At 42.1% G+C, this 13,238-nt stretch overlaps 1 protein-coding gene across 1 annotated transcript; it reads left to right on the top strand.

The window, feature by feature from the left end:
* The first annotated feature begins 219 nt into the window (after positions 1-219).
* Positions 220-11,251, top strand: LOC104641459 (alcohol dehydrogenase class-3). Its single transcript, XM_075751562.1, has 9 exons — positions 220-293; positions 3,699-3,800; positions 4,723-4,864; positions 5,479-5,566; positions 6,364-6,583; positions 7,150-7,410; positions 8,163-8,298; positions 9,187-9,325; positions 11,071-11,251. Exons 1-9 carry the CDS (start codon positions 282-284, stop codon positions 11,093-11,095), a joined length of 1,125 nt encoding a protein of 374 aa, XP_075607677.1. The 5' UTR covers positions 220-281; the 3' UTR covers positions 11,096-11,251.
* Positions 11,252-13,238: the final 1,987 nt, after the last annotated feature.

The following is a 13,238-nucleotide window of genomic DNA, read 5'->3' on the forward strand; positions in this document are numbered from 1 at the left end:
CTGCAGGAAGAAAAGCGCTGCAAAGCACTTGTAACCCGCAGCGGGCGCTCCTGCCCTGCCATCACGGCGGGGAGTGAAGGAGGGAAGGACCAGCCCCTCACAAGGCTGCCCAGCCCGCCCCCATCCCTCCCTGCCCTCACAGCAGCCCCTCCCCAACGGCCGCCTCTACCCTCGCGCTGCCCGCGGCAGGGACCCGCACTGCACATGCGCGCCATCGGGGAAGGGGCGGGGCAGAGGCGGGGTTCCCCTCCCCTTCCGTCGGGCGGTGCTAACCGTGCGCGATGGCTAGCGGGGTGAGGCGGCTTGCGCGCGAGGGCGCGTGTCTTCAGCGGGGGGCGCTGGGCGCGTGTGGTGGGGTGTTCCCCGGGGCGCGCGGAGGGGCCCGCGCGACACTTGCCGGGGGGAGGCGGAGGCTGAGCCGTGCCGTGCCGTGCCGTGCCGTGCCGTGCCGTGCCTCGCCTCGGTGCCCTGAGGCCACGGCGCTGGTGGCCGGACGCGCTGGGAGGTTTTCCGGAGCAGGGGCTTGCGGGCCCTTGCCGATCTGTTTGCTTCCCGGCGGAACGCTGCAGCGCTACAGAAAATCGGGGTGCGGGGGTTGGGCCGGCGTCACCTTATTCTTGTCCTACGCGTATAAGGTATGCGGCAGAAATCCGTGCCGTTATTTAGGCGTGGGAGGCTCCTGCTGTCAGTATTTGCGGGATTGGGAACAAAACTACATGCTTTGCTCCCTGCCCTGTTAGTCAACCCCCGTGCACATTTTGTGGACCTGAGGGTTCTGCTTGCACGCTTAGACTGTTTGCTGGTCACGGCGATGGAAGAACAAGCAGAATACCTGGAGCTTGCATGGTTCCTTGTGGGCTTTGGACGGACGTGACTTGACTTAGGCTTGAAGGAAGGGGAAAACACATCGCTTCGCGCAGGGGGCTGGGAAGGTGCGGGCTCCTCGGCGCACGTTCAGGTGCCACAAGGCAGTAAGAAGCGTACTGTCAGCTGAGACAGGTGGGAAATAGTTAAGCACAGTTCACCCTGTGTTTTTTTTCTTCCTGTGACTGTTGAGTGGGAGAAGAAAGAATAGGGCCATGTTTGGACAGATGCCACTGTGCAGCGAGAGCAATCCTTGAGGCCACTCTTCAGCAGCGGTATGCCAGAATGCCACAGTAGTCCAGACTCTGAGCAGGCCAGGCGGTCTGACTTGTCCAGATGGCAAAGGCTGGTCTGGGCCAGCAGCGGTTTCAGAGAGGGTAGGGCAGCTCCCGTCACTGCCGAGAGATCAGTCTCATCCCGAGTGAGACAGCTGATCCTGTGTGTAGCTGCAAGCAACTCAAGAGTTGTGTTCCTGCGCTAATATATTAACAGAGAAAACTAAGAACGGGTGAAAATTGGGGTTTTTTTCCTAGTTGTTGGCTTCAACATTTTCAGCAAAGCATCGGCAGAGAGCTTTGGATATCAAAAGGTCAGAAGTTGGGGCTTTTCTGATACCTACTCTGAATAGTCCAGGGGCCTTTATGGCTGTATGAGCTGACTGCAATTTCAGTAGTTAGCTTCTTTAAAAGTTTCTCGATCAGAAGCTGTTATTTCAAAATATGCTTCCAGATGTGTAATGTTTGTTTTGGGAAGATCAGTATTTATCCCATAAGGAGACTTCTTTTCTCCCCCTTTTAATCCTGTGCTTAGCTAAACTTGTGGAAATTCACATTTTAGGAAGGCACGTCTCCTGTGCAAGAGTGAGTGACTTCATGAGGGGAGGATGAGGGATGGATTGAAAACCAGTAAATGATTTACAGAATGATGGTTCCTCTTGCACTTTGTGCCTTGAATTTAGATTTTTCTGGCAAAATCCTTGGCACATTTAGAGATTATGACTGAATGCCCATGCTGTGACTCTACAGTTAGTTACTGTGTCACGTTTGGTGCATTTTTATAATATTTGCCCTGGTAATAAAAAGCAGGGCAATGGGAATTCACAGTTCTAGGTTAAGGGTAGTTCTGTCCAATCTAGGCCCCTGATGATGGTAGGAATGGTTACCAGTTTTCTGTTATAAAGCTTCAGGCCTTTTAGGGTTGGCAGTATTTATTTTAGCAAGTTTAAGCCAAGGTAAGCATCTGCAGTTCCACTATTTCAGGTACAGCAAGGGTGTAAACCGGTTCTAGCAAAGTCTGATACTGTTTATTGTATAATAAAAATACTACAGAAAGTCATAAACTACCTGTTATTCTCTCCTAGGCATGCAGGTGATGAATCAGACCTGGCAAGCTCAATAAGTGGTCTGGGTGCTCTTATTTCTTCCAAGCAGTGAAATATCAAAAGTGGGTGACACTATGCTGGTCTTGGGATTTTGCAATAATGCCCTTTCAGTGATTCCATGGGAACATCACAGCTAGTTTGAATTTACAAAATGTCATTTTCTTGTATCGGTTTATAGCATGTGCTATGAAATGCTTCATATTTCCAATTGTCACAGCAATGGCTTAGACCTTGTTTGCATGGGGGAAAAAAAAATCGGTGCAAGTCTTCTGGTAAAACTGAATTACTCCAAAATACATGGATGCTATTCTGGAGTAGATTGCAAAGGTTGCTGTTCCAAAGCAGTCTAGTCTGCTACAGTATTCCTTCTCAAGTTTTATGTAGATAAGGTCTTGAATTTGATTTGACAATTTATCTGTGTACCCTGCAGGAAGCTATTGAATATTGCATTTGCTGAAAGATGTTGTGTCTGTCAGAAAGCAAAATTCAGATTGATACCCTGCCCATTTTATCCTGAAGGACAGACCCAGAGTCATGCTTTATAAAACTGACATCTAAGGGTACTCCAGATGCTTACCCTTGCAGGACCTCAAGCTGCTCTGGATTGCATGGCTGTAATCCCCACCAATTTCCTCACTCGGTTGTGCATATGTACCTGTTGATAGGATGGGGTTTATAGATCCACAAATCCTGCTCCTTCATCCAGGCCCTGCACCATTTGGTTTGAAAAGCTTCCTGGGATGTATAGGTGTGGTTGTAGGATTCGTCACGCTGCTGAGAGCAGCGAATGAAGACGTGCTAACAGTAATCCGAGCAGCCTCTGCAGAGGTGTTACTGCACAGTGACTTGCTGACAATAACCATTTAGCAAAATCTCTCTGGTCTCTATGCATCACTGGAGGGCTTTTCACGTCAGCTGCATGCAAATGCATGTCCTTGCCAAAATCTTACTCGGAAGCCATCCTGGTAAGGAACAAGACCCACTCTTGACGTGGGTCTCGGATCATTAGGTGACCTCCAGTTTGCTTTCTGAATTTTTTTAACTTCAAACGCTCTGTGCTTGAGGAACACATCTCAAATGAATGCCAGTCTCGTATTTTAAACCACCATTTTTATTATGCCATCTTTCCATTCCTGTCGCTCATTTCACACTGCAGTGTGAAGTATCTCCTAAGCACTCCTGGATTCATTATATTTTTTGCTCAATAAGCGAATCACATCCAAGTTTCAGATCTTGGTTCACTCATGATTATTTAGCTTCCTGAAAGCAAATGTAGGGCAATTAAGCCTTTGTGTTGAAATTAGGAATTTCAGATCTGGGATTCTTTCCAAAAGCCAGTAGTGTAGTATTGAGTAATGAGTAGTCTGTCATTTTCTCACTTGGCTGAACAAGAGCTACTTTAAATGAACCATGCAACAGATGTCTTCTTTTTTTTGTTGTTGTTGTCTTTTAGGTTATTAAATGCAAGGCTGCTGTTGCCTGGGAGGCCGGTAAACCTCTCTCTCTTGAGGAGGTGGATGTTGCTCCACCAAAAGCTCATGAAGTTCGTATCAAGGTAATTAAATCAATCATTAGCTGCATGCATTGTATTTTGGGAGAGTAAACATTACAGTTGAACAGTTTGTTTACCAATGGAAGAAATGTTGAATCAATAGCATTTGTTCATTAGTATCTCAGCTGGCTATTTAGATCTTCTGTTTGTGAAAAACACTTTTAATTTCTGCTGGTCTCACTTCACAAATCTGGTCTAAAGATCATGGCTAGTCTTGGGGATCAATTCCAGTTGTTACGGACTAAGGTCCCACAAAACATCGGAGCTAGGAACACCTTTGATCCTGTTTGAAGGGCAGCAGTTTGTGACCTGTTGTAGCTGTGTGGCACGCTGGATTGTATTTCAGTCAGGCCATAAGTTACTGGCTGCAGAGCTGCGATTGGTCTCTTAGATTTCCCCATACCCAAGTTTCTGATTTGATCAGAACTTTCCAGTAGCCTGTATTTGCCAAAAAGTATACGTTAAGGTGAAATTTCTCTCTCTGGAAAGTGTCTCTGCATGGTGCTTAAGACTTAAACTGGATTTATACAGTATTGAGAGTTCTGTGTGGTCATTTTACCTTTGAGAGACTAACTTACTTCAAGTCCGAGATGCCAACCTACTTTGAGATGACTTGGACTACTGATTTCTAGCTTTAGGAAACCAGACACCATCTTCTACCCATTTCAATGTCAGAATTTCGTTGATGGAAATGAGAAAAGATGGTACTATCATGGCTTTACTTTTTCAAAGTACGAAAAAGTGCCTTGCTTCGTTTCTCATGTGCCTTGCCAGGAGTGAAAGTGTGTTGGCCATTTCACAAACGCAGCCAGGATTGTCAAATTTGTCCTGCCAATTGTTTTGAATTTCTGACCAAAGAGAAATATTTAGATCTGTGCTACTATTCTGTTCTCCAAGGTGCCTCAGATTGTGTATTTCTTCACAGATAGTTGCCACCGCTGTCTGTCACACTGATGCCTACACTCTGAGTGGCGCTGATCCCGAAGGATGTTTCCCTGTGATCTTGGGTCACGAAGGAGCAGGAATTGTAGAGAGTGTTGGGGAAGGAGTAACAAAAGTAAAGCCAGGTAAGAAAATATCTTACAAGTTTTCTGACTTCCTTAGAAGTGTCACTTTACTACAAAGTCAACTGTCAAACCAGGCCACTGAAATGCTATATTGCAGGAGTTCATGTAATGTCTTATTCTGGGGTGTATGCCTGTGTAGGTTTCTCTTGATTGTGAGGTACAACACTAATCTATTCAATGTGCTCTTGGTTAAATGCTTGAAAGAGCCCAGTGTACCAATTTTACTTGAAGTGGGATCAGTATAGTTAGAAGAGGTTTGTTTGTTTGGGTTTTTTTTAAAATGATAGTTGTTATCTGGTTTCATGGGCTTAGAAATGTTTAATCATGTTGTTCACTGTTGGTTTGGGGTTGTTATGTTGTACAGTAACATTCCTGTTTGTTCTGGAATGATGGACTTCTGATCAGCTGTCTGCTCAGACATGAGAAAAGTAGAAATGTTTTTCTCTATATACAATGTTACTCTATACCGTAAGTAGTTTTTAATACACAAATAAGGTTTTAAGTGAATGGAAACTCACATAAAAGCCATCAAAATTGAGTAACTTCATTTTTTTTTTTCTAGTGCCTTGCATGGCTTGATAACCAGCCACAGAATATTCTTTCTTTTTTCTTAGGGGACACTGTTATCCCTCTATACATCCCCCAGTGTGGAGAGTGCAAGTTCTGTAAGAATCCCAAAACAAATCTGTGCCAGAAGATAAGGTCCGTATGCTTTTTATCTTGACATACAGTATAGTACTTGTTCAATGTATACCTGTTCTAGTTACCAAAAGTAGTTCACAGGAATTAGCTTTGAAGAATAAATCTCACGATGCATCATTTAATGACTTGGAAAATGTTTCAGGGAGTCAGTTATGCACTACTTTGCCTTAAAATATCTCTTCTTTTTTTGACCTTAAAGAAAGCTGTTTCTCTTTTTTCATGTATGTGAAGGTGTAAATCGCTAGCTTGTGTTCACAGCTTTGAAAACATAAATGCTCTGACTCCATATTTAATCTGTACTTAAGGGAAACACTTCTGGGAATTTAGCTTTTGGATTTAACACCAAAGTTGTCTAGTGGTACAGAATTATACAGAAAACTTTTTTTTTCCTTTCTCCCTTAACACCTGCTTCCCAGCTAAATTTGCATCTCCCATTCTGGGGGGGCGGGGGAAAAGTCTCCCAAAACTAAACAAGAATCTCCAGTGACATAATTGACAGGTGCTGTGCAAGGGAAGTGTACTGAAGGAGGTGAAGATGAAAGGGTGGTACTGTGGCACAAGCAGTTAGCATTGGTAGCCAACATGTTGATAAAATGCCATTTCTTTCAGTGCTTCCAGGGAGGAATTATCAGCATGAAGCTTTAGGAGTTCAGCATGTAATTTCTGTGAACACCTGGGTTTACTGGAATGATTAAAAAATTATGATGCAAGTATGCAAGTGCACCTCTGTGCTACATGCTGGCGAGAGTATTTAATGCTGAAGACTCTTGACTGTACTTTCTTGTCTTTGCCTTAAGAATTACTCAAGGGAAAGGACTCATGCCTGATGGTACCAGCAGATTCACCTGCAAAGGAAAGCAGATTTACCACTTCATGGGGACTAGCACCTTCTCTGAATACACTGTGGTGGCCGATATCTCAGTAGCCAAGATAGATGCTGCAGCACCTCTCGATAAAGTGTGCCTGCTGGGTTGTGGCATCTCTACTGGCTATGGGGCTGCTGTTAACACTGCTAAGGTAAAGGCTGTGGTTGCCTCTGGCTTTTCTCTGTAACTGTATCTGAGCCAAAATACACAGATAGCTTAGGGACTAGATTAGGACTGTAAATGTGATGTACCGAATTGCTGTTGTTTCTTCCTCTTCGACTGATGGAAGTTTAGCTAAGAATTTCTAACTTCTCTGTAAAGGCCAGATCAGAATAGAAGAACCTGATGCCCTTGAGAGGATATCCAGGTAGAAGATCCTGCATCCCTTTTGATACCAGCTATAGAGAAATTACTTTTCAATTCATCTTAACCTTGATGGAAGTAATTCTGATAGTTTGAAGCTCAGGGTGAGACAGATCTGGTACGTGAGTGTGCATGAGTCTGCGGCAGAGTCTTTGGGCAAAAAGAAAAGCTTAGTACCTAAACACCTTTGGATGAAATTTCTGTAGAGTTTCCCTTATCTAAGTGATAAACTCTTGTAGCTGTATATATTTGCTTCCATGTTTCCTTCATAACAGGCTTCTTAGCCTATGTTTCCCACTCGTGTGACAGGGTGAGCTTTCTCTGAGTTGCTCATGGCTCTCTTCTTATTCCTAGGTGGAACCTGGCTCTACATGTGCTGTCTTTGGTTTAGGAGGAGTTGGGCTGGCGGTTATTATGGGCTGTAAAATAGCAGGAGCATCTCGGATCATTGGCATCGACCTTAACAAGGATAAGTTTGCCAAAGCCAAAGAGTTCGGAGCTACTGAGTGTGTTAGCCCTCAAGACTTCAAGAAGCCCATACAGGAGGTGCTGGTTGAGATGACCGATGGTGGTGTAGACTACTCCTTTGAGTGCATTGGTAATGTTGGAGTCATGGTGAGTATTTCCATAACAGTAGTACATAGAGGGAGAGGATAGCTAGCTGCCACTCAGTGGTTTAGCTAAACAGCAAAATGAGCTGCTTTCTTTTTACAGAAAACATGCTGTACTAGTTTATTTTTTAAATAGTAATGATAACTGCTGTGATTAAAAAGGCCAATTTATGTCCAATCCTAACTATGTAATGAAAGCAGATGCTACTTCTTAGGTTGAAAATGGCATTTGTAACTTACAAACTTTTTTCCTTAATGGGAGTTCTTTGAAATCCTGAGTTGTCATATGTTGACAGTTGAAAACTTAACAAAATCCACATAAAATATATTGTACAATGAACAGTAAAATCTCAAGGACCACTCAGTATTTTCCTAATTCTTCAAATAATGAATTTAACCTTTGGAAATGTGGAAGTATTACTGAATGTTAAGGCTAGGTTTTCAGGAATTACAACAGCATTCCTAACTGTCAGTAACGTGGTCTACATTGTCTCTGATTAGAGTTAACCCCACTCCCAGTGGGAGTTCACAGTGACTTCTCTGGAAGCCAGGTGGGATATAAAAAGAGCAAAGTGAATCTTTAACAGTATAAGGAGTCTGAACCAATGGAAAATTGAATGTAATTTTCAGTGTATTTATTGTTCCTTAAATAATGATGTGGTGATTCATTAACTGGGTGGAAGGAAGTGCAACCTGTGCCAGTGCAGGCCGTGCAAACCTTTGCAATAAATGCTCTGCTTTGTCCTGTCTGTGAAGAGGGCTGCCTTGGAAGCCTGCCACAAAGGCTGGGGAGTCAGTGTGATAGTCGGAGTAGCTGCTGCTGGGCAGGAGATCTCCACACGGCCATTCCAGCTAGTAACTGGGCGGACATGGAAAGGGACTGCATTTGGAGGTAAAACTCTTTTGGTATGGGGATAAAAATAGCTTACTATGGGTTAAAGCCGGGAAGAGCACATTGCCTTGCTTTTGCTTGTGCAAGAAATGTGCTGACAGGGTATTCATAAATGCTGTGTTGACTTTTAAGATAAAGACTTTGAAAATCTGATATTCCTACAGCCAGGCTTACAGATAAACACATTGGTATGATATCTCACATATTTTTGAAGAAAGAATATAACTATATGCTATTCAGTACTAAAGGAGTTGTATAGAGGGATTGCTTTATCACTAAGTGAAGGTTTGGCTCAGTTTGGTCCAGTGAAAGGACCTAGTCTTTGGGGAGATGGGCACTCACATTAACATGTTTGTGTTGCTTAATCACTAAGCAAACTGTGGGGCTGACATGGGAACGTGCTATAAAGAGCTTTAAAATAAAAAGCAACAAGTGCTTGATGCACATTTTCTGCTGTCAAACCAAAACCAAGTTAAGACTTTTACAGCTACTGATAACTTGGGGATTCAGTAATTGCTGAGGTTCACGGAAGTAGCCAAACTTGGTGTTACTATGCTGGCCTTTTTCCAAGTAACGCAAAACTTAGCTGGGTTACGAAGACACATAGAGGGGCTGATAGAGATGCCCTGTGCATGCTTTCCTAGGTGAGGGCTGCTGTTGTTGAATGCTGAAGTACTTGTGTGTTTGGATAATGTGTGCTCTTGCCAGACCCAGCTGTCCTCTTGTATTTCTTACTGCCTGCCTAGAGCAGGAGGGACAAACGTCACCAATCTCAGTTTCTTTTCATGTCTATCACACAAGTGCCTGTGGAAGGGTTGTATTTTTTTTTCTGTCTTCTGAGGTGGGTGGAAAGGGGGAAAAAATGAATGCATCCTTTCTCTCTTTCAGGCTGGAAGAGCGTAGACAGTGTACCGAAACTGGTGACTGACTACATGTCCAAAAAGATCAAGGTTGATGAATTTGTGACTCACACCCTACCTTTTGACAAAATTAATGAGGCTTTTGAGCTGATGCATACAGGACAGAGGTAATGTTCATAACATTGAAAGGTGTAGAAGACATTTTTGATGAGACACTGTCAAAATACAGGTTCCCTGCCCACTGTCATGTTTTAAACAGGGAGGATAAAGGCTGACATATACTGTGCACATTCATTCTGAGATAAACAAATACACTTTCTCTGAGCTTCTAGGCATGTGCCAAAACACAGGCGGAGAGTAAAAAGGAAGCAACAACGTGTGAGGCAAATATACAAGAATGTAGAACTGATAAAAGGGACAAGTCAGTCTTAGGCTTCCAACATTGCTGAAACATTTTTCCTCAGAACAAGAAATGTAGAGACTGAAGGGGAGTTCACATTAATACACTTTTACAAGTCATTAAGCTATTAATCTACTCTTACTTAAACAGTAGATTTCAGTATATTTTCAAACTATTTAGGATAAATTAGCAGCACAATCACTTGGAATGATCTTTTAATATACGACATATTTTTTTTTTTTTCTAGTTTGAACTGGGATAGAACATTCAAATGATGGGTTTGTACTTCTTAACATAGAGCAGTTTCTGCCTTTATTGAGATAAATGGCTGTTTGGACTGTTCATACTGCAGACTTAAGCCATACCTATATTAACCTTCCTAGGAGCAAGGCCCAACTTCACCGCATATTGAAGTGACCCCACTTGCAGGGCAAGTGTGAAGTAGGGTATTCTTATCAGAGGATATATTGGGAGATCCTTGGAAAGCCCCATATGGATGCTGGCATGGATGTGCCTGCGGCAAAATGGGGACCAGCATGGGGATACTGTGGCAGAACTTGCATCTGCAGGTTAAAATCTAAGGTGGAAAAGGGGAAAGGATTGGACAGTTTTAGCCCGGGGTGTGTTAAAGCTCGTCCTGCTGTGTCTTTTCAAGAGCAGGTCTCTCTTAAATGAGAGTTTTAATGAGATATTCTGTAATTTGTTGGAAATTCAGAGACTCTTAATGAGACAGCTACCAGTGCCCCTAAGAGTAGAAACAAGCTTATCTAGCAGACTAGGTCACATTCTTTATAAGAACATGTTTTGAATGAAGGGAAGAATCAGCAGGTGGACAGGAAGAAAAATTGGAGAGATGTTCTAGTAAAAAAGAAAATATTTTCCTGCATATTTACACTAATGCAGGCAACTCTGTTTAGCTATATTTAGGCTCATCTGCAGATGGATAGTTACCAGCATTATCTCAAGAAACCAGCATGGTCTTTGTATTTGATCTCAATCCGTACTACTGTATTGTGTAAATTTATCTGTTTTATCCCATATGTATTTCTATTTTGGGTAAGTCAGTTAACAGTAACTGCATTTGTACTTTTTACAGTTGGAAACACTATATCTATGCAAATTTCATCCAGCAGTTGGTCCCCTTTCCCAGTTACAAACTTCTGTATCATTTCCAATGCTTTATTCCTACAAGAGTATGTCCTCTGACACTAATAATGAAAGTTACTTCAAATTCCTCAAGCGGCCAAAAGAAGGAATGCCTGTAAATACTGATGTTCCTGATCAGTATTCTTGGCTAGCTACTGAAAACTGGCACTAAAGAGTCTAAAAAGAACTGAGATTACAAGCATTACTAACCCATTTAATAAATATTATAGACATAAGGATAACTTCATTCTTACAGGAGATAGAAGTTAAGTTAAAGTATGTCTCAGCAATGAAAGGGAGGGGGGAGAAGGGGAGAAAATGGACTTATTAGTAACTCTTTTTTTTTTTCTTCTTTTCCATTTTAAGCATTCGAACTGTCCTAAAGCTCTAGAGCCAAATGTGGACCTTCCAGTTGGCCAGCAATGTGGTAACTGTCCTTTTATAATGGAATTTCTGATAGAGGGTAGAATCAAGCAAATGAAAACTCACTGGGACTAGGAAGATGATGATGTATTTTAGGGTGAGACCAGTCTGAATATTAAATAACGCTATTCAGTGGTTACTGATTTTTTTGTTATATAATTAATTAGCACTGTTTGTGGAACTTCTGTTTCTCTACTTGTTCTTCAAATTCAATAGTGCCTAACTCAATCTCCTTAATAAAAGCTTATTTCTAAACACAGTGTTAGAATTATTGAACATTAAGACTATGACTACAATTGCTGTTTCCCTCTAGTGATTTTACAGTATGTGTGTATGTGACAGAGGAAGAGCATCCTTCAGAGTCAACAGCAAGTGCTGTGGGATTCATTACACTGGTCAGTTTGCTAAGCTCAGCTGGGTTGAGAAGCAGCATTGATGTGCTGTAACTGGACTGAGAGCAGGGCAAGAACTCCCAACAGCTTTCAAGCTTCTGAGGCTATTCTAGGACTACGAAGGATGTACCATCCAGCTCTGCCTTAAAGCAGCTGTAAAGCAGTGTGGTTGGATGTATGACTTAAGTGTCCAGGTATACCCATGCTCACTTGAGAAGTCCACATTCTACCTCGTTTCCTATCATCTGGCTCATTACAAGTAGCTGTAGGCAGGCGTGGTGTAAAGGTGATAGTATAGACTTAGTCACTTGCCCCAGTGCTGTCCTTCAAGCCTTTGGGAGCAGAGTTTTGTCATTTCCTTAAACTTACTGGCAATTGAAGCAGCCTTTGCAGCCAACACTGCAAAAACAAACAGTGTGGGATTGTCACCTCTATTTAGTCAGAAACAGGATCGTGCTGTTGAAGCAAGGAATGCTACTATTACAGCAACAGTCTGCTCTTGAGGGAGGTAGGGGAACAACAGTAAAGAGCATTGTGTGATGAAGGCTTTAGGGTTTTGTGGTGGTTTTTTAAAAGGTTTTAAGGGAGCCTGGTCAAAACAACTGTTAGAGAATGCTGAATGCAAACAGTAATCTTAGAAGAAATTGTTTCTCACCGCAACTACCTTATGCCAAGACAGTGCTATACAACTGGGACAATTAGATCTTTTCCATTTGTCATTGAAAAGATATCCCTAGAGTACTCTGAAAATAGTTGAGGTAGCTGCATTTTCTAACTTCATTTCAGAGTAAGCAACAAAGTTAGCTCCTGTGAATGTTGTAAGAATTCAATTTTGAGCATCTGGAAGAAATAAAGTGAATTTGTACCAGGAAAATGAGCCCTCCAACACAGCAGTGAAGTGATTCTCAGTACCTTGTAGCTCCAGAAACACTGGCTGAACATAAGAGATTCAGTAGAAAATGCTGTCAAGCTGTTCAGCAAGAGTACTCTATAACTACAAGATAGTATCAATAGAATATCAGCTCAATATCTTTACAAAACTACCCCCTAATCTAACAGATTTAAAATTATACTGTAACAGTTGTTCCTCTAGGCTGCACTGACTAGATCAAGACAGACAGCATGAGGAGTTTCCCTACACTTGTGTATAATAGTAAAGGGAAAATACTTAAATGATTGTTCTAGAATTAATTGCAGGATTGTGTTTTTGGCAAAAGTATATACAATTTCTACAATTTTCATTCAAAAGTAGATTTAAGCTGGGGTTTTTTTGTTTGGTTGGTTCATTTTAGGTGGATAGCAACTTCTATAAGAATCAAAAATAGACTTGTGCTGACTGGATTTGGGAAATTACCTAATATGTCATGTTCAAGCAAAGTTACAACTAGATAGATGAAAAAATAGCCTTTCACAATATTTTTGTTTAGTAAGTTTTGTTCTCCAGGCTGATGTGCAATCTCATGATAAAAGAACTGGTGTAGATGCTGACCAAGCTCTCCACTTGTTTAAAAATACTGCAGTATTATACTAGCAGTTTATACTAACAGTTTTCATGCTGTGATTTCAATTTATAGGTAGAAATGCATAGTATCATAGATTACCTATATTAAAAATGTGCAGTGTTAAAGGTGGTTGCATTGGTGCAATGACAAAGAGGTAGTCAAGTGGCACATGTGCAGATTTAAGGGTGATTTTTAACTGGTTGCATGCATCTACCAG

The sequence above is a fragment of the Balearica regulorum genome, chromosome 4, assembly GCF_011004875.1.
Source record: "Balearica regulorum gibbericeps isolate bBalReg1 chromosome 4, bBalReg1.pri, whole genome shotgun sequence".
Taxonomy (NCBI): domain Eukaryota; kingdom Metazoa; phylum Chordata; class Aves; order Gruiformes; family Gruidae; genus Balearica; species Balearica regulorum.

Coding starts and splice junctions, on each gene's coding strand:
- LOC104641459 (XM_075751562.1), top strand. Junction 6,584..7,149: donor CTGCTGTTAACACTGCTAAG/GTAAAGGCTGTG, acceptor TCTTATTCCTAG/GTGGAACCTGGCTCTACATG. Junction 8,299..9,186: donor GAAAGGGACTGCATTTGGAG/GTAAAACTCTTT, acceptor TCTCTCTTTCAG/GCTGGAAGAGCGTAGACAGT.